The 27,289-nt window shown below is 43.1% G+C and overlaps 1 protein-coding gene across 1 annotated transcript in view; it reads left to right on the forward strand.

Annotated features, from left to right (window-relative positions):
- LOC126251977 (brefeldin A-inhibited guanine nucleotide-exchange protein 1) overlaps positions 1–27,289 on the forward strand; it is a 261,180-nt gene that overhangs the window by 106,949 nt on the left and 126,942 nt on the right. The window contains exons 12-14 of the mRNA XM_049952749.1: positions 14,265–14,424; positions 15,008–15,165; positions 18,362–18,603. Of these exons, the coding sequence (XP_049808706.1) occupies positions 14,265–14,424; positions 15,008–15,165; positions 18,362–18,603 (560 nt within the window). The remainder of the gene's footprint in view (positions 1–14,264; positions 14,425–15,007; positions 15,166–18,361; positions 18,604–27,289) is intronic.

Here is a 27,289-nt window from a genome sequence, read left to right on the forward strand (position 1 = left end):
CCCCCTCCCCCTGTCTCTCCCACTCATCCCTCTCCCTCCCCCATCTCTCCCCACTCCTCCCCTCTCCCTCCCCCATCTCTCCCACTCCTCCCTCTCCCTCCCCCATCTCTCCCACTCCTCCCCTCTCTCTCTTCCCCCTCCCCCTCACCCCTCTACCTCCCTCCCTCCCCTGTCCCACCCTCCCCTTTCGACAACCCATATTTAGGCCATCATATTATATAAAAATTCCAGTACACAGGTAGAATAATAATGTAAGAAACATTTACATTTTTTTTTCTTTGACAGTGAATGTATGGAATGCAGTCTTAGTATTGGCATGCAGTCATCACACTCGCAGCCCTAATTGGTGTGTCAAAGTAAAGGTCAATACTAAACTTTAAATAGATCCAAATTGCTACCGGCAATGATAAGAGTGACCTCTATGCATAGAGGTTTTTTTAGGCACAATATAAAAAATATGTAAAGAATAAAAGTAGTATAAAATATGAAATTTACAAAATCACAATCATATAATAAACAAAGAATAAAATAGTTCCCACTGTGATAAATCATTAAAAATAAAATAGCAACTCTAGGTAGCCATGTTTACATTCGTTGTTTGTATTTGGTTCATATCACGTATAAACAGCATACAAATTGTTTCTTCACTTTCCATCACACACAAACTGCATAAGAATGGTGGATGTTAAGATGGATACCTGTATTTTTTGCTTTTAATGGTGTGTACTGATGTATTCTTTTTGTACTCATCTGAGCGTGATGTGTTGTGTGTGTCATATAAGGACATTATACATTATGCTTCTAGATTAAGACACTGCTGTGTTCAATTATATTTTTATTTCACTAGACCTATTTCGGTGTGATTGCCATTGTTAGGTTATATCACATGGTCTTGATACCCAAATGATATCTCTGTCTTAGTTGCTATCAACACTGTATAAGTTCGCTCATTTGATGTTGGTGGGGCTATTGTAGGCTTTAAAACAGTAGCTGAAGCAATTATTTTTGAATTTTCCAATAATAAAATTTTATTTCATAATGACAAGAATTGACAGTTGAGTCAGCAATGTTATATAATGACATTTCTGACTCAACTGTCAATACAGCAGTCAGTTAGTCATTATGAAATAAACTGTCATAATTGGGAAGCTTCAGAAATAACTGCTAGAGCTACAGTCTAAAACCTACAATGGTTCCACCAACATCAAACGAGTAAACTTACACAGTAGTGACAGCTACTAGAACATTGATATCATATGGACATAAAGACCACATGATATGACCTGATGATAGCAATCACACCAAAATAGGCCTATTGTAATAAAAATTGAACACAGCAGCTTCTTGGTTTCATAGCATAATACTGGGTGGTTATAATTAAACTTTCCCTATTTAACACATTATAATATGAAAGCTAATTACTGTATGAGAACCAAACTTGGTAATGTTAATGTTAAGGACATGGGAAAGAGAAATAATGCAGAATCAGTTCAATTGAAACACTTTAATATGCTACTACGGTACATAAGAGCATTACACACCAGTACCATTGCTGCTACAAAAGGGGCTCAATATGGCACCCATCAGTGTCCTGAAGAGTCTGAAAGCACAGTAATGCATTCTGCACAGTGTAACAATGCATGTCCATAGGTATGCTGGCTTCCTCTCGTGATATGCTGCACTTCAGATCAGCACGTGCGTCTTTCCCCTGGTAAATCCTGTCCGTCAGTTAGTCCCTCAACCAGAAATCACAGGGAGTGAGATCAGGTGATGATGCCAACCAAGCATTTGGAAACTATTGGCTGATAATTCGATTGTTTCCAAATGTGTTTCGGAGAAGCAGGTGAACTTCACAAGCAATGTGTGGTGGGGACCCATCTTCCATGAAAACTTTTGATTTCAGTGCATCTCTCTCCTGTAGGGTGGTGGTGGTGGTGGTTAGTGTTTAACGTCCCGTCGACAACGAGGTCATTAGAGACGGAGCGCAAGCTCGGTTTAGGAAAGGATTGGGAAGGAAATCGGCCGTGCCCTTTCAAAGGAACCATCCCGGCATTTGCCTGAAACGATTTAGGGAAATCACGGAAAACCTAAATCAGGATGGCTGGAGACGGGATTGAACCGTCGTCCTCCCGAACCTGTAGGGTGGGTATGACAAGCTGGCGAAGCATATCTTAGTAACACTGGCCAGTCACACTACACGTCTTTGAATCCTTGAATACCAACCTGTTCAAAAAAGAATTGGCCAATGATGAAAGTAGCTGTGAAGCCACACCGTACTGACATGTTCACCATACAGAGGAGCTTCATGCACAGTGACTGGGGGTGAAGATTCCCACATTCAGTAATTCTGTGTGTCCACTTCACTGGTCAGAAGAAAATGAGCTTAGTCTATCTACAGGATGGTCCAGGGCCAGCCCTCAATAATTCCAGTCCTTGTGAAAAAGTGGAGAGGAAAGTCAACATGCTGTTGTGCGTCCTGTGGTGCAAGCTGCTTTATGATGTCGATCTTGTATGGACACCATTTGGGAATGGTTCAAAACACCTTCCGTGCAGTGGACCACGGGATGTTCAACTGTCGTGACACAGCATGCGCATTGCTTGATGATCAGGAATTGTGTGTACCATTGTTTGCCATAGCAACAGCGATTTCATCAACCACCTGTGGTGCAACTGGTCATTGGCCTCTTCCCAGAGCGACGCACAGTTCTCCAGTTCTTCATCATCATGCTTTGCACAGAGTAGGTGGAGAAAGAGGGCCCTTTAGTAATCCTTTTAGCCGGTGATATTCTTGAAGTACAGCTGCAGCATTAGTGTTGTTTGGATAATGGAGCTTTACCAATAATGCCCTGCTTCTTTTGTCGGAGCTCATGTTGACACATCACCAGGTGCGCTGCAACTGCTGAGGTGTTTGAGACTGTGAATCACGATGACTGATCACAGCACCTGGTGTTCATAGTTGGCACTGGACAGTGGCATTGTGACACATGTAAATTGTGCACCCCATAATCTGGACATTAATTCTACCAAGTTTGGTACTCATATTGTAATTAGTTTCCATGTCATAATGTGTTAAATAGGGAAAGTTTAATTATAACCACCTGGTATATGATGTCCTTATATGATTTATTCAGGGTGAATACCACACGGAAATCTGGAAATTTTTTCATCCGGGAGAAAACAAGGAATTTTTTTAGAATTCTAGTAAGTTTTCTTTGTTTTAGTTTTGAGTTAAATTTTTGTGATTTTGACTGGTAAGAACTGATACTCTGACAAAGAATTTTACTTTAGCCTGCTACTGCAGAAAAATACTGCAGCAAAACAGCATGAACAAGAGAAAAACTCTAATATGAAACTTAAGTTTGCAAAGGGACTGCACCATTTACAACAAAAAACACAGCGTGCTCACAAGCATCTGCTGACAGGAAATATGTCAAAGGCTTTAGGACAAATCTTTAGGTTCATTTGAGTAGTTTCCAGTGGACTCACATGCATGCACAGAGTTGAAGTCATGTATGAGCAACGAATTCTCGTGCTTCTTGCTACTTGCAATGTGGCTGTTAGATGTATAAGCAGTAGCTGCAAGCAGCCAGACGCTACCGGAAAAATTTTTCTGTTGTGCCCAGGTGCCAGATTCACACATGCGCAGAGCCGTCAGAGTTTTAGTGGATAGTACTCTCCACATGACCCATGTTTATGGTTCGTGATTCTGCTGTTCTCTCTTTGTTATGCAGCTCTCACACCAAATGAAAACGAAATGAATTTCTGCTCTTGGGAGCTATCAAATGAATTAAACTACATTCACATAATTATGGAAGACTAAAATATGATATTAGTTTCAGTTTTCTGACTTTATTTTATTTCCACATAATTGGCAATGAGGCATTAATCACTTAGTTTATTTTTGTTGGTTTCCTAAAGAAATTTGGCTTTTGTTCATCTTTCCCATAGAGGCAGCCAATTTATTTGAAACAAAGTGTTTCATTTCACACTATTAGCTAGTTTCAACTGTTCACTGATTTTCAAGTGCACATTTTCATCTTCTTGCATGTATGACATTATGCTATGATAAAGAACCAAACTTGAGATAATATAGTAATGGTACTACAAGAAAATTCACTTCCTGGAAATCACACTGAAAAGCTTTATGGGGCTTTTACATATCTGCCTTCTGTGAAACACAATATTTTTCGATCACAAGACATGTTTCAACACTCGTCTGGTACCTCCTCTAGGCCTGACATTATTTCCTAATAAGTATTGTTTATAATACATTTGTTTGCATGGGCATCTTCAGCAGCAGCTGTTAAAATCTGTTACTATAGGTTATCCGTCTTGAGCTGCCTGCAATCTAATTAAAAATAATTACACCGGACACGTTTTGCTTCATAAATAAAAGCATCTTCTGTTGTTATTCCGGCTGGTCCCGGCGGAGGTTCGAATCCTCCCTCGGGCATGGGTGTGTGTGTTTGTCCTTAGGATAATTGAGGTTAAGTAGTGTGTAAGATTAGGGACTGATGACCTTAGCAGTTACGTCCCATAAGACTTCACACACATTTGAACATTTTTTGTGGTTATTCTGTAAATTGGATACATACATTTGTGCATTTTTGATTGTTTAACGTATAAACAGCGTTTTCATTATAAAGTTGGTATGCAAGTTACTTACAATGTTTCTTTACATATTCTGCTCCTTCCCTCCTTGCTAGCAGTGGTTGGTGTCAAAAGGCTTAATTTCACATTTTCACTTGGCAGTTTCTGGCATTCTGCAGTATTTCTTGCACTGCACTATTTACACTTCACTTTCTTAACTGTCTTAACTATTTCTCATTTCGCATTGCTACAGTGTTTAGTGAAATTTGTGAAATTGTCTTGTTTGTAGGTAGAGAGGTGAGACGAGTGGGGATTTGTTGAATATTTTTTTCCTTTAAATTTATAGAACGCCATTCTTCAGTAAACTATATACTGACACCACACCATGTTTTATCATTGCAACTCTCCACATGTTTACTGCTGGAGTAGAATGTAAACTTCCAATTACACAGTTTCTTGGCTTCAGAAGTAACCTTGTTAATTTTTATCCAGTTTGAAAAAGTAATAAAAAGCCTATTGTTCGTAGTGCAGGTGTACACAAACAATTGTTTTTTATTATTATTTCTGCAAGAAATTTATATTCCTTCTTACTAGCTGTGTGGATGTAAACTCGGTTGGAAATACTACATAACAGTATTGCAGAGTACGAATTAAAAAAAAAAAAAAAAAATCCATGTTAAAGTCACTACATAACAAAATATTAGGGTGACATTGAGTTGTAGAGTCTAGTTCTGAAATAAATATTGTGCCAAGGACTAATTTCTATTTTTGCATTCCTTATCTAGATAAGACTGGATGGGATATGATAAAAAAATTGCCCTAAGTTTATCCCCTCCGAACAACATGCCAGACTGTTGCACATGGTGACTGGATGCCCCACTACACACAAAATTCCAAACAGAAATGCGACAAAAAGTTTACAAGCAAAGAAAACTCCAAGTTTGTGCTTCCCATGTCATCGTAGCTGCATATGCACAGTAATCCTGTCTTCTGGCACATTGTGGTTACTGCTCAAACAAACCTATTTCTAACAAGTCATGGGAAAATATTGCGAAAGTGGTTTGAGAAATGTTACTTTCGAAGTAAATGTCCTTTTACGCAAGTTGAATTATATTGCATTTGAGAATGTATGATGAATTGCTTAAATCAAACTTAACACTTCGGGGATCAGCTAGTTTGAAAAATTTCGGGCCCAGAATACTGGACATTTATGTCATCATTTAAAATTTTACTGGTACATTTGTGTCTAATATATCTTAAAAGGTAACAAACCCACCAAGTTAGCCAAGAGCGCTAATGCGCTGCTTCCTGGACTCAGGTAGGTGTGCCGGCCTTGGTTTGAATCCGCCTGGCGGACTAACAACGAAGGACCGGTGTGCCAGCCAGCCTGGTTGTGGTTTTTAGGCCATTTTCCACATCTCACTAGGTGAATACTAGGCTAGTCCCCACGTCCCGCCTCAGTTACATGACTTGCAGACATTTGAAACAGTTCGTGCTATTTCATGATTTACACTAGACACAGACAACTGGGGTACTGTGATTCTGTCCCGAGGGGTACGGGGTGGCAGCAGGAAGGGCATCCGGCCACCCCTTCAAATTAACTGTGACAAATCCGCTTGTAACCCTGCGAGAACTGCAGGACAACGGCAGTAGCCAAAGAAGAAGAATACCTTAAAGGGTAACACGTGCAAAAAAAAGACCAATATTATATGTGAAAGCTTTACTTTTCTTGTAGCTTTAGTTTATGTATATTAATTTAGACCATGAACTTTTCCTATTCATGTGTTCACACTACTTAACAGTGATGTTGCTACATCACGTGTCCTATGCTCTGAATTTATACTGTCACTTGCTGGCAAAATAATGTGACGTGAGCTGTGATTGGCTGACAGTCACATTGTAATCTTGATTTCAGTGCTTTGTAAGTTAAAGTGCTGTGTTTGGGAAATTCATATTGATTCTTTTGTACTACAAAAAATATGCAGCACATATGTTGCTGCACATCAAACATCTTTCCAGAACACATTAATCTTTTGCTGTGTTTCTTTTCCTAAAGTGCCAGAATTCTATAAAACCTCTCGCTTTTGGTTCGTATGGGCAGGTTGCGGAGGTGGTAGAAGACTGCTGGTCTCGCATGCGGCATGGAAGAAAGCTCGCAATTTGCAGCATTGTTGCCAGAATTTTTCGGGGTCCATTGGTTTGGTGCTGTATTAAGGTTCTCAACCAAAGGCTTCGTAGGCTCTGTGGCGTTCTCAACTGCAGATTTCTAGACCTGCATTACCACGTGGGGGAGGGGGGGGGGGTTTGTAGGACTCCACATGGTAGGTCAAGGGTGCACTACACAAAGGAAGCAGCTACTTGGGTAGCATTGTACACATGAGGGTTTTTTAGGCTAGGCGGTATTTTGAGGTGCTCTGATGAACACTCGCCAGTCCATTCACAGCAAGTGAATTGAAACAATGTCCAGAATAAAGACACTTCGACTGTCACAATTTTTTTAGTAAACTGTCAAAGTATTCAGGAAAGTTCTCATGCTCAGATTATTCTTGGGACCAAGAGCTGGCTGAAACCTGAAGTGGAAAGCTCTGCGATATTTACTGGGTTGTGGAATGTATATCGGAAAGACAGATTAGAGGCCATAGGAGGGGGAGTGTTCATTGCATTGACAAAAATATTGTGTCTATTGAAGTTGAAGTTGAGTGTGACAGTGAAGTCATCTGGTCACATTTAACAGGAGTAAGTGAACGTAAATCAATCATAGCATGTTTTTAGCGGCCACTTGATTCCGCTGTGACAGTTGTAGTCACTCAAAGAAAGTCTATGGTCAGTAGCACGTAAATACCCAGATCACGCAGTTCTAGTTTGTGGCAGCTATTACCTGCCAAGTATAGACTGGGATGTCAAGTTGCAGGGAGTACAGGTGGACACTCGTGCGAAATATTTTGAACACATTTTCTGAAAATTGTGTTTAGCAGCTAGCTCAGCAGTGTACACACAATGGAAATACACTCCTGGAAATTGAAATAAGAACACCGTGAATTCATTGTCCCAGGAAGGGGAAACTTTATAAACACATTCCTGGGGTCAGATACATCACATGATCACACTGACAGAACCACAGGCACATAGACACAGGCAACAGAGCATTCACAATGTCGGCACTAGTACAGTGTATATCCACCTTTCGCAGCAATGCAGGCTGCTATTCTCCCATGGAGACGATCGTAGAGATGCTGGATGTAGTCCTGTGGAATGGCTTGCCATGCCATTTCCACCTGGCGCCTCAGTTGGACCAGCGTTCGTGCTGGACGTGCAGACCGCGTGAGACGACGCTTCATCCAGTCCCAAACATGCTCAATGGGGGACAGATCCGGAGATCTTGCTAGCCAGGGTAGTTGACTTACATCTTCTAGAGCACGTTGGGTGGCACGGGATACATGCGGACGTGCATTGTCCTGTTGGAACAGCAAGTTCCCTTGCCGGTCTAGGAATGGTAGAACGATGGGATCGATGACGGTTTGGATGTACCGTGCCCTATTCAGTGTCCCCTCGACGATCACCAGTGGTGTACGGCCAGTGTAGGAGATCGCTCCCCACACCATGATGCCGGGTGTTGGCCCTGTGTGCCTCGGTCGTATGCAGTCCTGATTGTGGCGCTCACCTGCACGGCGCCAAACACGCATACGACCATCATTGGCACCAAGGCAGAAGCGACTCTCATCGCTGAAGACGACACGTCTCCATTCGTCCCTCCATTCACGCCTGTCGCGACACCACTGGAGGCGGGCTGCACGATGTTGGGGCGTGAGCAGAAGACGGCCTAACGGTGTGCGGGACCGTAGCCCAGCGTCATGGAGACGGTTGCGAATGGTCCTCGCCGATACCCCAGGAGCAACAGTGTCCCTAATTTGCTGGGAAGTGGCGGTGCGGTCCCCTACGGCACTGCGTAGGATCCTACGGTCTTGGCGTGCATCCGTGCGTCGCTGCGGTCCGGTCCCAGGTCGATGGGCACGTGCACCTTCCGCCGACCACTGGCGACAACATCGATGTACTGTGGAGACCTCACGCCCCACGTGTTGAGCAATTCGGCGGTACGTCCACCCGGCCTCCCGCATGCCCACTGTACGCCCTCGCTCAAAGTCCGGCAACTGCACATACGGTTCACGTCCACGCTGTCGCGGCATGCTACCAGTGTTAAAGACTGCGATGGAGCTCCGTATGCCACGGCAAACTGGCTGACACTGACGGCGGCGGTGCACAAATGCTGCGCAGCTAGCGCCATTCGACGGCCAACACCGCGGTTCCTGGTGTGTCCGCTGTGCCGTGCGTGTGATCATTGCTTGTACAGCCCTCTTGCAGTGTCCGGAGCAAGTATGGTGGGTCTGACACACCGGTGTCAATGTGTTCTTTTTTCCATTTCCAGGAGTGTATCTTAGACCTTATAACCAAAAATAGGCTGGACCTTATCGACAATGTCAGTATAGAAATGGGGATTAGCAATCATGGTGTCATAATAGCAACTATAATTACAAAAGTCTGGAAGGCTAGGAGAGTGTTTCTGCTAGATAGAGTAGGTAAGCAGTTATTAACATCTCACTTAGACAGTGAATTGGCATCACTTAATTTCAGTGAGATGGATGTAGAGGAGTTTTGGGCAAAGTTTAAGCAGATTTTAAATCAAGATCTGGAGAGTTACGTGCCTAGTAAGTGGATAAAGGATGGAAAAGATCCACCATGGTTTAACAATGAAATGCTGAGAAAGGAGAGGCTGTTGCCTTCTTGGTTCAAAAGGGGATGCACAAATGACGACAAACGAAGGCCAGTAGAGATTCATGTGTCTGTGACAAGATCTATGCGCAAAGCATACAACAATCACCACCGTCACATCTTAGCAAAATATCCAGCAGAGAATCCGAGAAAATTCTGGTCATATGTAAAATCGCTTAGTGGGTCAAAGGCTTCCATTCAGTCCCTTTTTGACCAGAGTGGTGTGGCAGTTGAAGATAGCAAGACAAAAGCCGAAGTTTTAAATTTTGCCACATGGGGTAGCCGCGCAGTCTGAGGCGTCTTGTCAAGGTTCGCGCAGCTCCCCCCCATCAGAGGTTGGAGTCCTCCCTCTGTAAGCCTAGGGACTGATGACCCCAGCAGTTTGGTCCCATAGAATCTAACCACAAACTGCCAAATTTTAAATTTCACATACAAGAAATTTTCACACAGGAAAACCGTATGAACATACCAAAATTTGACCATCGAGCAAACTCGTGTATGGATGACATAGAAATAAGTATACATAGCATAGAGAAGCAACTGAAAGGTTTGAAAACAACTATGTCAGCAGGTCTGGATGGAATCCCAGTTCAATTTTAGAAAGAGTACTGTATGGCATTGGCCCCTTACATGGGTTGTGTTTATCGTGAGTGTCTCAGCACAAAGTCCCAAGCGACTGGAGAAAGGCACAGGTGTCTCCAGTATATAAGAAAGGTAAAAGTTGTAGACAAATATCCCTAACTTCTGTGTGCTGCAGAATCCATGAACATGTTCTCAGTTTGAATACAATAAACTCTCTTGAAATTAAGAAGCTTATGTCCATGAATCGGCATGGTTTTAGAAAGCATTGTTCATGTGAAACTCAGCTTGCTGTTTTCTCACATAGTATACTGAGAACTATGAATGAAGGGCAACAGTCAGGTTCCATATTTCTAGATTTCTGGAAAGCATTTGACACAGTGCCCCAGTGGAGGCTGTTAACAAAGGTACAAGCATATGGAACAAGTTCACAGGTGTGGGAGTGGCTCAAAGACTTCTTAAATAATAGAAACCAGTATGTTGTCCTTGACAGCAAGTGTTCATCAGAGACGAGGATATCATCAGGAGTGCCCCAGGGAAGTGTGATAGGACTGCTGTTGTTCTCCATATTCATAAATGATTTGTCGGACAGGGGGACAGGGTGGGCAACAATCTGCAGTTGTTTGGTGATGTGCTGTAGTGTACGGTAAGGTGTCGAAGTTGAGTGACTGTAGGAAGATACAAGGTGACTTAGACAAAATTTCGAGTTGGTGTGGTGAATGGCAGGTAGCCCTAAAAGTGGAAAATGTTAATCCGGATGAGTGGGAAGAACAAACCTGTAGTGTTTGGATACAGTCTTATTTGTGTCCTGCTTGACACAGTTAAGTCATTTAAATATCTGGGCGTAGCGTTGCAAAGCTATATGAGGTGGAACAAGCATGTGTGTGTTAAGGAAGGCAAATGGTAGACTTCGGTTTATTGGGAGAATTTTAGGAAAGAGAGGTTCAGTTGTAAATGAGACTGCATATAGGATGCTGGTGTAATCTATTCTAGAGTACTGCTCGAGTGTTTGTGATCTGTACCAGGCCAGATTGAAGGAGGAGATTGTAGCAAATCAGAGGTGGGCAGCTAGATTTGTTAGGTTTGAACAAAACGTGTAAGTATTACAGGGAGGCTTCAGGAACTCAAATGGGAATCCTGGTTGGGAATACGATGTTCTTTTCAAGAAACACTATTGAAGAAATTTAGAGAACTACCATTTGAAGCTGACTGCCAAATGATTCTACTGCCGCCAGCATACATTGCGCACAGGGCTCATACGGAGGGGTACAGAGATGCGTTTTTCTCTCGCTATATTTGCGAGTGGAACAGAAAGGGAAATGACAAGTAGTGGTACAGGGTACCCTCTGCCACGCACCGTATAGTGGCTTGCGGTGTATCTAAGTAAATGTAGATGGTATACGTAGATGTAGATTGATAAGTTTACAGTTCCGAGGGAAAGTATACTGTCATTTAATACAAGGAATATGTATTTCCACCTGGGAAAGTGTGTGTTTTCATCCGGAAAAAGAGTATTTTTAACCCAGAAACATTTTGTGTGTGTGTGTGTGTGTGTGTGTGTGTGTGTGTGTGTGTGTGTGTGTTCGCAAATACCTCCTGTTATTCTTTATTTTATTATGTGAGTTCATAATTTTCATATTTTTCTTAATACAGTGTGACTCCTTTCCACTGTTAATGTGTAATGTAAACCATAAACAAATGGTGAATGTAATCATGAGTACTTAATTTTGCTGTTTTCCTTTTAATGTTTCATTCCCAGGGAAAAGTATTATTCCTTTTTAATTATTATACAATTTTGTGAATTTCATATTTTATGCTATTTTTATTCTTTAGGCATTTTTTACAGTGTTTTTCCTTTCTTTTTAAGAAGAAGAGAGGAACTCTGTACATAAGGGGAAATCTTATCAATGCTAACTCAATTTCCATCTATTTAAAGCTTAGTATTGACCTTTATTTTTAATGTTTGACACACCTATTTGGGAAACAAGCACGAGAACTGCATGTCAGGGACAAGACACTACCTATATATTTTAAAGTTACAGTCTGTACCAGAGAGAAAATATTCTGTAAATGTTTCTTACATTATTATTTTAACTACGTACTGCAATTTTTTGATCGTAAAATGCCCTATGAATCATACTGTGTACTGAAACCGGTAGCCAGTAGGCAAGATAAGAAAATGTAACTATAACCTAAAACAAATACTTTTTTTCTGATTGTTGGTTGCTGTTCATATTGGCAATATGTCAGACATGTATGAATAAAGGTTGATAAAACTTCTAGTTACCAATTGGCAGTAGACACAGAGGTTAGGCTTTTGAAGATAAGATAAACATAGTCAGTAACGGAAATGAAAAAAGAATCAACAAATGGTTGAGAAGGCACATGAGAAGCAATTAAATTGCAGGTGGTGCATTTCAGTCACTGTACTACAGTCTGTACTGGTCCGGAGCTCTACCTTGATGCTCAACACCTGACTGTGGTCCCCCAGTTTCTTGGGTATTCTTTTTGACAAGAAGCTTACATGGTTGCCCCATATCCATCTCTGAAGATTGGCTGTTTCCATAAATGCAGTGACCTCCTCTGCCTTGCCTGCACCTCTTGGGCTTGAGTCATTCAGCTCTTCTCCGCCTTTATCGGGTCTTAGTTCTGTCCCGTCTGGAAAAAGGTTGTCAAGATAAAGGCTCAGGTGCACCTTCCACAGTGCTCCTCTTGGAACTGGTGCACTATCGTGGTATCTGTTTGGCCACATGTGCCTTTTGCACTAGCCCTGGTTGGGACACCCCCGTTTCCAGTTCGGCAGTCCCAACTGCTCCTAGCCATCATTATTTGCTCTTTCCCTGCTCACACTCCCTATTCTATCCTTTTTGCAGCTTTGCTTCTCTGCTGTGATTTCCATTCTCCTTCCTTGTCCTGTTCCCCACATTCTCTCCCGAATATTCACCCCCCCCCCCTCCCCAATTCAGTTAGTTCCTTGGCCCCGGATTCAGAGGGATCTGTTCCAGCGTCTGAAAGCCTTCATCACTCCGTTAATGTTCCATTTTTTGTTGCACTTTCTCTTACGGGAGTTTCGGGATGCTATTGTTTTTTAGAGTGATGGCTCTAAAATCTGCTGATCATATGATATATGCCTTCACATTTCCTGCTGGCATGAAACATCATCTCATGCCTGCCATGCTTACCACACAACTGATGGTCATATATCAAGCCCCGTGCTTTATTAAATGGTCCTCCTCCACCCGAGTTTTGTTACGTATGGACTCAATGATTTACTTTTAGGCTATCACCTGGTGTTTTACCCGCCACCCCCTCAATCTCTGCCATCCATGACCTTCTCACCAATTGTGACCATTCTGCATGTTCAGTTGATTTCCTTTGGGCTTTCTCGCCCCCCGCCCCTTCCCCCCCTTCCCCCCTTCTCCCCCCTTCTCCCCCCTTCCCCCCCTTTCCCCCCCTTTCCCCCCCTCCGTCTAATAAACTTTGTGCAATTAAGGGATTCCCACCACATGTTGTTCTTCCCCCACCTCTCCCGGTGGGAATCATCCATCCTCTGCTGTGTTCATATCAGCCGTACCAGGTTGACCCAAGGTCAAGGTCAAGGTGACCTTTCATTGTTCCGTCTATCCTGGGTTTTCTGTGCAAAAGTGGGTTGTTCTTCCAGATTTAAGTACCTGAATTTCCTTCTGGAATTGGAGTCGGGTAGTGTTGATGTTGGTTTGAGAGGCCTTTGGCCTTGCCTCCACCCTGACCAAGTTCCCTGCTCCCCCCCCCCCCCTCTTTCCCTATGTTTTGTCTGGTCTTTTGTGTAGTTCTGTTTTCCCTTTTCTTATGTTAGTTTTGTGTCTCCTTCCCATGGTGTTGTCCACATTGTGTCACAATCGTGGGATGGTGTGGGGAGCGGGCTGGCTGTGCTGGAATCCCGTCATGTGTAGCATCTTTGGGACAGCCCTTCTTTTGCCCTTCTCTCCCCCCCCCTCCCCCCATTCCCTCTGGCTCCTCATTGTTCTTTACTCTTCCTGCCACTGCTACATTCCTTTTGCCTCTCTTGTATGCCCATTAAGTATTTCTGGCAGATTCACTACATACCGTGCTGTTTTTGAAGAAACAAGGGGAATAAGAAACAGTGAGAATGTAACTGTATTTTTTTTATTTATTTTTTTTTATTTATTTATTTATTTTTTTTTAATAATCTGCTTCCTTCAGTTACATTTTTCCATATTGTAGGTTAATATACCCTCCACGTACAAAAATTAATTACAGAAGATTATAGTTTTTATACTTTTTTGTTGGTGCATTCATCTGTAACACATCCTTCCTCTTTTTTATAGGTTTAATCGCAAACCGAAGAAAGGCATTCAGTTTTTACAAGAGCAACGATTATTGGGGAGTTCTCCAATGGAAATAGCTGAATGGTTGCACAGTGATGAACGCTTAGATAAAACTGGGATTGGTGACTTCTTGGGTGACAATGATGATTTAAGTAGAGAGGTGAGTCTTTTGACATTACTCATTCTTTGTAATGTTTTGACATTGTCTTAACCACTTCAGAAAAAAAATCAGTTACAACCCAAGTGCATAGGTGTTTCTCCTAATAAGTCAGGTGTTTCTTCTTCCACACATACTCTTAGTTTGGCTGCACTGCCTGTTTAAATTTTATAGTGCAGAGCTGCAGCTCCTTTGCACTCCTCATAACCCTTCAAGTTGTATAAAAAGCAGCAGAAATAAATAAAGTTCATTTTCAAGTGTAAAAGCTGCTTAGAATTTAAATTCTGTTTCTCACAAAAGAGTGGGAATTAATCACTTTGCTACATTGTTTGCAGTTTGGAATACTAAAATACATAGTTTTTCTGTAATATAAAATTCAGACAGTGAAACTATAAGTAAGAGTTCAATAAAAAAGGAATAGAGTAGTTATAAACTCAGATATTTGTAATTTAAAATTTGCAGTGATGACATTGATTGTTATTTTCCTCACAATACACTTGAAAACTAAAAATTTCCCTGTTGTAACTGCCTTGCATTATAAACCCAGTATGAAGGATGTTATTTAAATATTAGAACTATTTTGCAGGTTATGTATGCATATGTTGACCTAATGAACTTCAGCAACCGGGATATAGTATCTGCTCTTAGATATTTCCTTGAAGGCTTCAGACTACCTGGTGAAGCACAGAAGATTGATAGGCTAATGGAGAAATTTGCCAGCAGATACTGTGAATGTAATCCAAAGTATGTATTGTAGTGATGTACAAAGTTATCTTAAAAATAAAAATACAGTTAACTATTTCCTCCTCTGCATAATCTTCTGTCCCCATGACGTAAAATATACTGGCAATGCCAGTTTTGCTCATAACTAAGAATTACAGCGTATCTTCTATTTTATATTTGCTTCTTTCCCAGTCAAATTTTATTTTGGAATTTTTAAAGTGAGATAATACTTCTGGTTGCCCTCTCTCCCATCCCTCTCATCTGCCATATCCTCATTATCCACCCTAGCTAAGATCTCTCTTCACTCTGCTCACACTGCAAAAGAGAACTCTCTACAAGACTAATTTGAAAGCTAAGCTGGTTATTGTCCTTCTATGTATATATGTTTCCTCCCATATATTCTGTTTGGCAGCCTGCTGTGTCTGTTCTCTCAATGCCCTGCACATTCCAAGTGGACCTCCTTGGAATGGGACTGGGCACTCCTTCATTAGTATCAATTCTTAATCCAGTCGTAGCTGAACAATGGATGAATCCTATATTCACCTGCATGACAGTTTATTGTATGTCACCTTAACAGTATTCACCACCATTGAATCTGCTTGGATGCTGGTGCTTTCCCCATCAGTCCACTTAAGAGCCTCTGTCTGGTGGAAGCTGTCAAATTGCCGCTGTTTTCTGGTGAGATACCTATTGTATGCTCCCATTTTTTATTAAATTTCTTGGCCAACAATAAGAGGCATGGTGTGCTTCACTCTCTGCCCCCCCCCCTCTTCCCCTCCTCCTACCTCCCCCCCTCCCCTGGACTTCACTACAAAAGAACACTACTCTAGTTTTCATCATTTGCTTGACTTGTCTGGAGCTTTTTATGCAGGCTGAGGGAGCACCTCCTTTCAAACCAATGACTCAGAGGGTGACCATGGCACGGTATACGCCTTTCTTCCATCAGTGAAGAGGTCTTAAAGTGCTGCCTTTTAGATCAGTGTTTGATTTTTACTGTTGAGCTGCTAGCCATGTATCGGGTACTCTTGCACATCTAGCAACGTGGCATCTAAATCTGTCAAATGCTCAGATTTCCTCGGTGTTCTCCATAGCCTGTTCGCAACGTAGACATACGTATCACACTTAGTCCAATGGATTCGGAAATGTCTTTATTTGCCCACTGATGGTTGGATTAATGTCATTTGTATGGGTTCCTAGACATGTCAATGTGTTGGGCAGTGAGGCTCTTGATGCTGCTGCCTACATTGCAATTCGACTATTCGGGACTTTTAGCAGTTCTGTTCCCTCAGATGATCTCAGCATTGCTATATGCAGGAATATTTTATCACTCTCTTATGAACAGTGGTCATACGTCCGTGGGAACATGCTGGAGATTAAACCCATTCCTATGGCTTGGGCAGCTTCCTCTCATCCATCTTGTCATGAAGAGAGAATTTTAAAAAGGCCACATGTTGGACAATACCTTTTCCACCATCATCATCTGTTAAGTGATGACCCCGCAGCACTTGTATTGAAATACTGATGGTGCTTCACTTTCTAACCCGATGTCAGTTTCTTAACTTCTTACACTTTAATGTGTATTTGTCATCTGAGCTATCCTGGGTTTGAGCAGATACAGTAAAAGATGTAGAATGTGTTCTAGCATTTAACTGCTGTAGCAATGTGGTGCAAGAGATCTAATTTCCAAACTTGTACTGCGATTGCCTTGAAATTATTACCAAATGATGCCTTAAAAGAGGAGTGTCATTTTAACTGTTCAGTTTACCTTTCAGCTTGGTTTATTGTCTTTTAACAAGTGTTCCAGGTTCACTTTCATGATTCATTATAGTTTTACCCACCTACTAATGCCATTTCGGCCCCTGTGTGTAGACAAACTTAAAGAAGCATGGAATCCTTTCTGTAGAAAATGTACTGTTTTAAGATATGACCTGGACACTTCTGTGCTCGCCTGTTTTGAGCCCTAAAGTAAAGCATTAAAAATAAAAAAAAAGAGAAGAAAAGTTGCATGTCTGTCAAGTGCTACACACACATATTATTTGTACTGTCGAATAGTGGTCTATCCTGATGTATTACCTACCTTATGTCCTTAATTTTTTATATTCTCGTATTTGTATTTTTTATGTATTCGTTCAAGAGGGCATTTTGCTTATGTCTGTAAAAAATTAAAATGCAAATTGATTTAATTATTAGACTGCTGGTGTACTGGAATATTGTTCCAGGAATTCTGTAGTGTCCTATAAAATCTGTCTAATTCACGAATTAGCAGCTTAATAAAAATATAACTGCAGGATTTTTATTTATACAAGGATAGTCTGAAAAGTTTCCAACCTTAACTTGAAGATAGCAGCACTTGTCAACAAAAGTTGAGGAGTTTAGTTGTGCGTGCCAAGCAAGGCACTGCCAAAATTCCAGACATTTTGGAAGTGCAGTTGTTGTTCGATAGTCATTGTAGTGAGTTGATCCGTGTATTTTTGTAAAAGTGGACAAAATTGAGTGTCGAACTGTAAATAGATATTTGTTTTTGAAAGACAGTACACCTACACAAATTAAACTTCAGTTGCACACAGTTTACGGGGCTCTGTACCGTAGTTTACCACTGTGAAATTTTGGAGACCTGAATTTAAACATGGCCATACCAGCTTGAGTGATAATGGACATTCGGGACAGCCAACAACTGCAATCACCATTTTCACCAGAGAATTGTCGAATTAAGGTGAGAGAGACAACAGAGACTATGAGTGTATGTAAAGAATATCTTTATCACATATTGATTAAAACTTTAGGGATGGGGAAGCTGATTGCCCACTGTGTGCCACGATTGCTCTCTGTGTGCTGTCTCACACCTCAGCAGTTGTCATGGTGAAAATCCACAAATTTCAGTTTCATTTGCTTGATCACCCTTCTGACTCACAAGATCTAGATCCAAGCAGCATTCTTTTGTTCCTTTGGCTGAAAGTTGAGCTCGAGGGCAGAAATTTTAGTCACATGATAAAGCCATCACCCTCTTAAACAGCTGTTTTGCAGAGAAAGGCACTAACTAATATTTGGATGGGTTAGAGACAATTGTATAGACTTAAAATGTGATCATGTTGAAAAATAAAAATATATTTGAAGAAAAATGTGAGAATTCTTTCATTGGTTATTAACTTTTCAGACTACCCATGCATTTTCAACAATTTTATTTTTCTTATTTGTGATTTTTCTCATTTTTCTCCAGCAATGGCCTTTTTGCTAGTGCTGATACTGCATATGTATTAGCATATTCTGTCATTATGCTTACCACAGATCTTCATTCACCCCAAGTGAAAAGCAAAATGACTAAAGAGCAGTACATTCGGCTCAACAGAGGTATTAGTGACAGCAAGGACTTGCCTGAAGAATATTTGTCAAGTATCTATGATGAAATTGCTGGTCATGAAATAAAGATGAAAGGAACTGTTAACAAACCGGGCAAACAGTGTAAGTTGTTAAGACAGCTTTCTGTTATCTTCATTAATAATTACGAACCTCTGTTAAGATTAATGTAGCTTTATAGATACTAAAGTGACTGCTAACCAGTTAACATGTTTATGAATTTTATGTTAGTGCTGTATAAACGTGGTTTTTTTTTTTATGAAGGGTTATTTTTATTTCACATTGCTACAAAATGGATTTTCGAAAGCTTACTCAAAATCTATAAATCCCGGACGAAGTTGTAATTCCTATTCATTGCTTCATTCTATAGTTTGCTTAATGACTTGTAAATGGTCAGTAGTTCTTGCAACTAACAGCTGTGAAGATTGTTCTTGTTGGATTCTTTCCCCAACTGAAGTCAGTTGTCAGTTCTATTATTGTACAGGGTGGTCCATAGTTCAGGAACCACATTTCTAAAACAAAAATAGGAGTAAAAACAGATATTCAGAGTCAAGGAGTGTGGGATTGGAGAGATGGAAAACCTGTAAGGCTATTTTTCAAGCGGAAAGGTCATGTGACACATCAAGCAGATAGAAGAATTAATGGTGCCTTTCAAATGAGTTTAGCTGTATTGATTTGTGATTTATGTCGTATTTTGTGCAGGACAAGGAAAATGCTGGTGATGAAAACACACAGAGACTTCGGGATGCACTTGACATGTTGTGCGGCACATTGTAAGGTTGTTGTTAACTGCTTCAGCCACTCCTTGTGGAGTTGAACCAACCCAAGTACCAGAATTTGCGCACAAGCATCAACAGTTTACTCACAGATGTGTACAAGGTTTCTGATTTTCACTGCATACACAATTGCTTTTACATATCCTCACAGATAGAAATAAAATTGGCTGAGTCACAGGTTTAAATCAAACAATGGAAAATCCAGGATGGAATGTAACAATACTAGAGAAGGAATATTAACAAAGATTGAGGCCAGGAGGGTTACAGGAACGTAGGATGGATTGCAGGGAAAGTTCCCACCTGCGCAATTCAGGAAAGCTGGTGTTGGTGGGAAGGATACATATGGCACAGGCTGTGAAGGATATCATGTTTGGCAACATGTTCAGCAACATGGTGGTCCACTTATTTCTTGGCCACAGTTTGTCAATGGCCATTCATGCGGGCAGACAGCTTGTTGGTTGTCGTACCTACATAGAATGCAGCACAGTGGTTGCAGCTTAGCTTGTTAACCACATGAGTGGTTTCACCAGTAGCCCTGCCTTTAATGGGAAAGGTGATGTTAGTAATCGGACTGGATTAGGTGGTTGTGGGAGGATGTATGGGACAGGTCTTGCATCTGGGTCTATTACAGGAATATGGGCCATGAGGTATGGCATTGGGAGCAGGGGTTGTGTAAGGATGGATGAGTATATTGTGTAGGTTCTGGACTCCAGTCCCATCACTAACATCACCTATCCCATCAAAGTCAGGGATACCTGTGAAACTAGTCATGAGGTCTACAAGCTAAGCTGCAACCACTGTGCTGCATTCTATGTACGAGGGCGGTTCAGAAAGTAACCTCCGATTGGTCACAGTGCGGGTTGTGGGGGGAGTAGCGACGCCATCTGTGCGTTCATGCACTCAACAGGTCAGTCGGCATCAAGCCGTGGTCGAGTGAACGTCGTACCTGCGCTAGTTTAGTTTTTGTGGCAGTTTGAAATGTGTGCTGCAATAGAAAACCCCGCCAAATGTGAAGTGCGTGCTGTCATAAGGTTTTTTACAGCCAAAGGATATTCTGCAGCAGCTATTCATCGTGAGCTTTGTGCCGTGTACGGACCAAGAGTTATGAGGGAAGGAGTTGTCCGTGAATGGGCACGTTTATTTAAAAGTGGAAGAGAAAACGTTCATGATGAAGAGAGGAGTGGTAGACCATCATTGGTGACTGACGAACTCGTTCAGACAGTTGATGCAAAAGTTCGTGAAAATAGACGTTTCTCAATGTCGGAGTTGTCTACTGGTTTTCCACAGATTTCTAAGACTCTCTTGTACGAGATAGTGACAGCAAGATTGGGTTACCGTAAGTTCTGTGCACGATGGGTGCCCAAAATTCTTACCGACCACCACAAAACTCAAAGAATGGCCTCTGCATTAGACTTTCTGTCACGTTATGAGGACGAAGGAGAACCATTGTTAAACAGAATCGTGACCGGTGACGAAACCTGGATTAAGTACGTGAACCCTGAGACAAAAGAACAATCAAAGATGTGGGCACATTCAAATTCGCCTACCAAACCAAGAAAAGCCTCGCAAGATTTTTCTGCCAGAAAACTGATGGCAACGGTGTTTTGGGATGCCAAAGGGGTGTTGTTGGTTGAATTCATGGAACGTGGTACGACCATTAATCAAGACGGGTACTGTGAAACAATAAAAAAGTTACGATGGGCTATACAGAACAAACGCCGTGGTATGCTGACTTCCAGTATCGTTTTTTTGCACGATAACGCCCGTCCTCACTCTGCTCGCAGAACAACGGCCCTTCTTGAGTCCTTCAAGTGGGACGTTATCAACCATCCACCTTACAGCCCAGACCTGGCGCCAAGTGATTATCACCTCTTCATGCATTTGAAGAAATGGCTCGGGTCACAGCGGTTTGATGATGACGAAGAGCTCAAAGATGCGGTCACAGGCTGGCTCCAGGCACAAGTGGGTGATTTTTATGCAGAAGGAATTTCAAAGCTTGTGAAGAGATACGATAAGTGCCTCAATCGCTATGGAGACTATGTAGAAAAATAGTGCAAAGATGTAGTTGTAAGATGTATATATTAAAATATTTTTATTTCCCTTGGTGTATTTTTTTAAATCAACCGGAGGTTACTTTCTGAACGGCCCTCGTAGGTCTGACAACCAACAAGCTGTCCGTCAGCATGAATGGCCACCGACAAACTGGCCAAGAAACAACATCCTGTTGCTGAACACGCTGCCAAACATGATATCCTTCATTTCAATGACTGTTTCACAGCCTGTGTTATATGGATCCTTCCCACCAACACCAGCTTTTCTGAATTGCACAGGTGGGAACTTTCCCTGCAATACATCCTAATTCCCGTAACGCGCCTGGCCTCAACCTTCGTTAGTCACTGTCCTCACCCATCCAGCCCCTTCCTTGCTCCCATTCCAGCACTACACAGCTGGCGTTCCTCCACCACACCCAGTCTTTTTTTTTATTTATATTATTTTATTTTTTATTTATTTCTCTCTAGTTCTCTCCTTTTCCGCTACCCCTTCCCCACCTCTCCCCTGCCCACTGCCCAACCTACAGCACTTCACTGTCCACCATCCCCACCATACTATTCCTCCCCCTCCCCCTCCCTGCCCCAGCCTCCTCCTTTAGCCCACCCAGTTGCCACTCCAATCATGCACTGGTGCTGGTGCTCACAGTGTGGTTTCCGTTGCCTGAGACTGCAGGTGTGTGTGTGTGTGTGTGTGTGTGTGTGTGTGTGTGTGTGTGTGTATTGTTGACAAAGGCTGTTGGCCAAAAGCTTTAAGTGTGAAAATCTAATTGTTGTGTCTATCTGCGACTCAGCATCTTCGCTATATGGTGAGTGGCAACTTTCCTTCTCAAATGTTGTTAGTCACAGGTTTGTTTGAACCTCTGAAGGTGGATATCAACTACGGATTTCCAGGACCTGTATAAAGTAACGAACCTAAGAATGTACTACAGCCCCATAAATGTCTCTCCAGTAGGGGCTGCAACAACAAGATTAAGCTAATTACTGACATTTGAGAAGTCATTCTTCACACACTGCATTGGGTTTCACTGAAACCCTAATACACTATGTGATCAAAAGTATCCGGACACCCCAAAAACATAGGTTTTTCATATTAGTTGCATTGTGCTGTCAGGTACTCCATATCAGTGACCTCAGTAGTCATTAGACATCGTGAGAGAGCAGAATGGAGCGCTCCGCAGAACTCACGGACTTCGAACGTGGTCAGGTGATTCGGTGTCACTTGTTTTATACATCTGCACGTGAGATTTCCACACTCTCAAACATCCCTAGGTCCTCCCCCCTGTGGGCTCAGGGGTTAGAATAGGCCCGCGGTATTCCTGCCTGTCGTAAGAGGCGACTAAAAGGAGTCTCCAACATTTCGGCCTTTAATGTGATGGTCCCCATTAGGGTTTGACCTCCATTCTTCCAAATTCAACAGAGGTACGAGCCTTTTGGGGAAGGACACCTTACGTGGTGCACCATCAGTCTTCTGTGCCCTAAGACCTTGGCACTCTTCATCATCTTGGCGTCGTAACTGCACCCACCATCCCTCATTTTGGGTATACACACCTGATGGGTTGCCTAAGTTACACACTTAGTGCGTCACCATCCGCACCCACAATAACTATGGACTTCCCATGGCACCCAAAATTCAGCATGGTAGCCAGCCTGTTGTGGTGGAGTCGTCATGTACCCTATAGGTTGTAGCCCCCTGACAACACAGGGATCGTACTGCCGATGCCTGAGCTGACACCTCCCCACGTAAGCCAGGCTTTGGGACTCCCGGCAACGGCCATCCTGCGGCTGGGTGGCACCCGTGGGGAGACCCCCTGGTCAGAGTGGGTGGCATCGGGGCGGATGACCCGCAACGAAACGGATGAAGTCTCAATCCAGTGGTCGAATGACCGCCAACGTCTCTAAGCGCGGTAAGGTAGAATTTAACGCTGTGACATATGACCCCAAATCATTCCCTTCCCTAGCCACACCATGGGAGGGACATAGGGCTGCAGACAAACAAGAGCCGTATTCACCACGATACCTTGTGTGCAGCAGAACCGATGGGGATTCGTTTTTGGGGACTAAGCCTCTCTTCTTTGTGAACAATCTTGAAGATAAGTTTGGGGAAGTGGCGTCTCTTTCCAAAATGAGGAGCGATGCCATCCTGATACAAGCAGCTTCATCTGCACAGTCACGGGCATTACTTGCCTGTGAGAAGCTCGGTGACATACCCGTTAACGTCACTCCCCATGAGTCCTTAAATATGGTCCAGGGGATTATCTATCATAAACATCTTCTGCTAAAGTCTGATGACGAGTTATGGGAGAACCTGGCACGATGAGGTGTACACTTACTCCATCGTGTCTTTAGAAGGCCCAAGGATCATAGGATCGTTACCGGTGCTTTCCTCCTGCCCTTTGAGGGTGACTGCTTGCCCGAGAAGGTCAAGGTCATGATCTACCAGTGCGATGTCGAGCCCTATGTCCCACCCCCTATGCGATGCTTCCAGTGCTGGAAGTTCGGACACATCTTCCCCAGATGCCCTGCCAGCCCCACGTGTCGAGATTTTGGACGACCTTCGCATCCCAATTCTCCGTGTGCTCCGCCTCCCACCTGTGTTAACTGTGGGGAGCATCATTCTCCCTGCTCGCCAGACTGTGCAGTCTATCAACGAGAGCAGAAGATACGAGAAATTAAGACCCTGGACCGTTTAACTTACCAAGAGGCAAAGAAGAAGCTAGAACGACTCGACCCCACACCTATGTTGAGGAGTTTTGCTGCTGTAACACTACCGCCACCAGTTCCTGCAAAGAATCCTTTCTCAGTTGGCCCACAGAGCAGTCAAGTTACGCCTGTCCCACCGCTGGTAGGGGCCACTCCATCTTCCACTACTCCCGAAATACCCAGTTTGGGAGCAGTGCGCCCCGAACAACCGGGGACGTCAGTCCCCACCTCTCAGCCGGAGAAGCGACAGCCTTCTCCAGCTACTCAGCCAGAGAAGCGACAGCCTTCTCCAGCTACTCAACCGGAGAAGCAACGGCCTCCTCCGTCCTCATTCATTCGGAAAGGGTCCCTTGGGGGAGTCCCTTCCAAGGACTTTACCAATGTCTCACAAGACACTAGCCAGTGGCTGAAGAAGCCACCAGCTGCTGGTCGAAGGGCTTCACGCTCTCCCTCTCTTCCTGACAATACGTCAGGAAAGCCCTCCCAGCATGCGAACCCTCCTCCCAAAGACGAGAGAGAAGAGGAAGCTCTCTAAGAAGAATAAGGACCCGGTGGTTCCCACACCACCGCTTCCTGTCGGCTCAGCCTCTGAGGATGAGGTCGAGCTCCTTGCGTCCCCTGATGACCTGGATCTCGCCATCTCCTCAGAAACGATGGATGTTGAGACATCAGTCACTCAGTCGGTGGCAGCATGTGACCCTGCGAAGTAATTTGCCTTTTCAGCGTCTTCATGCCCCTACAGGACATGCTTTGTACAAACCTCCAGTGGAATTGTGGTGGTTATTTTAGCCATCTACCTGAGCTACGACAGCTTCTAAGCATGACACCTGCTTTCTGCATTGCCCTCCAGGAAAACTGGTTCCTGGCAATGCAGACCCCTGTCCTTCGTGGATACAGGGGCTATTACTGTCACCATAGCACTTACAATAGTGTGTCAGGTGGAGCCTGCGTGTATGTCCTGTAGTGTTCCTGTGCCCCTTCAAACATCATTGGAAGCTGTGGTATTGGTCACTCTTGGCTGATCTGATGCATGGTCATCTGCTGTGTCGAGAGGACCCCCCCCCCCCCCCCCCCCCCCCCCGTAATTGTCACTGTGGTGCAAACATGACGGTGGCCCATATGTTGTTGGAATGTCCTCTTTTAACTGCCCTCAAGCGAACTTTTAATCTCCTTGGTGATTTATCATCTCTTTTAGGTGACAATGTCTCTGTGGCAGATTGGGTTTCAAGTTTTATTCGCGCAAGCGGCTTTTATAAGTCCATCTAATTTTGTTGCGTCACCCTCTTTTGTGCTGTATATTTTACTTAGTTTTGTGTTGTAATTCGACTCCACCCTAATCTTTTAGGCTGGAGGTTTTAACGTGTTGCAGAGTGGCTGGCTCATCCTTTTATTTTCGTGATCAGTCAGCCACGGTTCTCTGCTGTACAGTTTTAATTCTTTCTGCCTTTCTTCTATATGTTGTTTTTGTCGCTGTGCTCCATTTTCGATGTTGCCTTTCTGTTGACTTTGGGGCTTTTCTTCGCCCGGAATTATTTTTTTATTTTTTATTTATTTATTTTTTTATTTTTTAGTGCTCAGCCTGACTGGTGGATGGTTTAAATATGCTCTGTGTGTTTATGAAACAAGGGACCAATGACCTTTGCAGTTTGGTCCCTTTAAACTTTAAACCAACCAACCATCCCTAGGTCCTCTCTTTCCGATATGATAGTGAAATGACAACGTGAAGGGACACATACAGCACAGAAGCATAGAGGCCGACCTCATCTGTTGACTGACAGAGAATGCTGACAGTTGAAGAGGGTCGTAACATGTAATAGGCAAACATCTATACAGACCATCACACAGGAATTCCAAACTGCATCAGGATCCACTGCAAGTACTATGACAGTTAGGCGGGAGGTGAGAGAACTTGGATTTCATGGTCGAGTGGCTGCTTGTAAGCCACACATCTGGCCAGTAAATGCCAAACGACACCTTGCTTGGTGTAAGGAGCATAAACGTTGGATGATTGAACAGTGGAAAAATGTTGTGTGGAGTGATGAATCAGCCCGGTGAACGTCGTCTGCCAATGTGTGTAGTGCAAACAGTAAAATTCGGAGGCGGTGGTGTTATGGTGTGGTTGTGTTTTTCATGGAGAGGGGCTTGCACCCCTTGTTGTTTTGCGTGGCACTATCACAGTACAGGCCTACATTGATGTTTTAAGCACTTTCTGGCTTCCCACTGTTGAAGAGCAATTCAGGGATGGTGATTGCATCTTTCAACATGATCAAGCACCTGTTCATAATGCACGGCCTGTGGCAGAGTGGTTACACAACAACAACATCCCTGCAACGGGCTGGCCTCCAGAGTCCTGATCTGAATCCTATAGAAGACCTTTCGGATGTTCTGGAACGCTGATTTCATGCCAGGCCTCTCCGACAGACATCAGTACCTCTCCTCAGTGGAGCACTCTGTGAAGAATGGGGTGCAATTCCCCAAGAAACCTTCCAGCCCCTGATTAAACATATGCCTACAAGAGTGGAAGCTGTCATCAAGGCGAAGGGTGGGTCAACACCATATTGAATTCCAGCATTACTGATGGAGGGCGCCACGAACTTGTAAGTCATTTTCAGCCAGGTGTCCAGATAGTTTTGATCACAAAGTGTATATGGGAAAAGGGATGTACCCTCATCCATGCATTTCAGTGATTTGCTGAATGTTGAATGTGGGGGTAGTTACAGGCAGTTTAGCCGTACATGTATGTGTGTGTTTTTTTGGGTTGAGGAAGGATGCTGTCCAAAACCTTGGAATAATTTCACTTGTATTTATGTGCCTGTTGATTACTCAACACCTCAGCTGTACAGTGTGTGATTGTATTTATTTCTTAACATTATTTTTATTCCATTATCTATTATTATAGTGTAGGAGAAAAACTATTTGTGTGCTGCAGTAAAGACTCCTCTTTCTATCTAGTTTGCATTTACGGATGGTTTTTCCTGTCTGTGCTAAATTCTTGTCTACAGTGCTAGTATGATAGGTTCCTATTTTTCAGCTGGCCGTGGTGGCCGAGCGGTTCTCGGCGCTACAGTTTGGAACCGCGCGACCGCTACGGTCGCAGGTTCGAATCCTGCCTCGGGCATGGACGTGTGTGATGTCCTTAGGTTAGTTAGGTTTAAGTAGTTCTAAGTTCTAGGGGGCTGATGACCTCAGATGTTAAGTCCCATAGTGCTCAGAGCCATTTGAATCATTTGAACCTATTTTCCATTCATTAGTTTCATATTATTT

The sequence above is a fragment of the Schistocerca nitens genome, chromosome 4 (genome assembly GCF_023898315.1).
Source record: "Schistocerca nitens isolate TAMUIC-IGC-003100 chromosome 4, iqSchNite1.1, whole genome shotgun sequence".
NCBI classification, from domain to species: Eukaryota; Metazoa; Arthropoda; class Insecta; order Orthoptera; family Acrididae; genus Schistocerca; species Schistocerca nitens.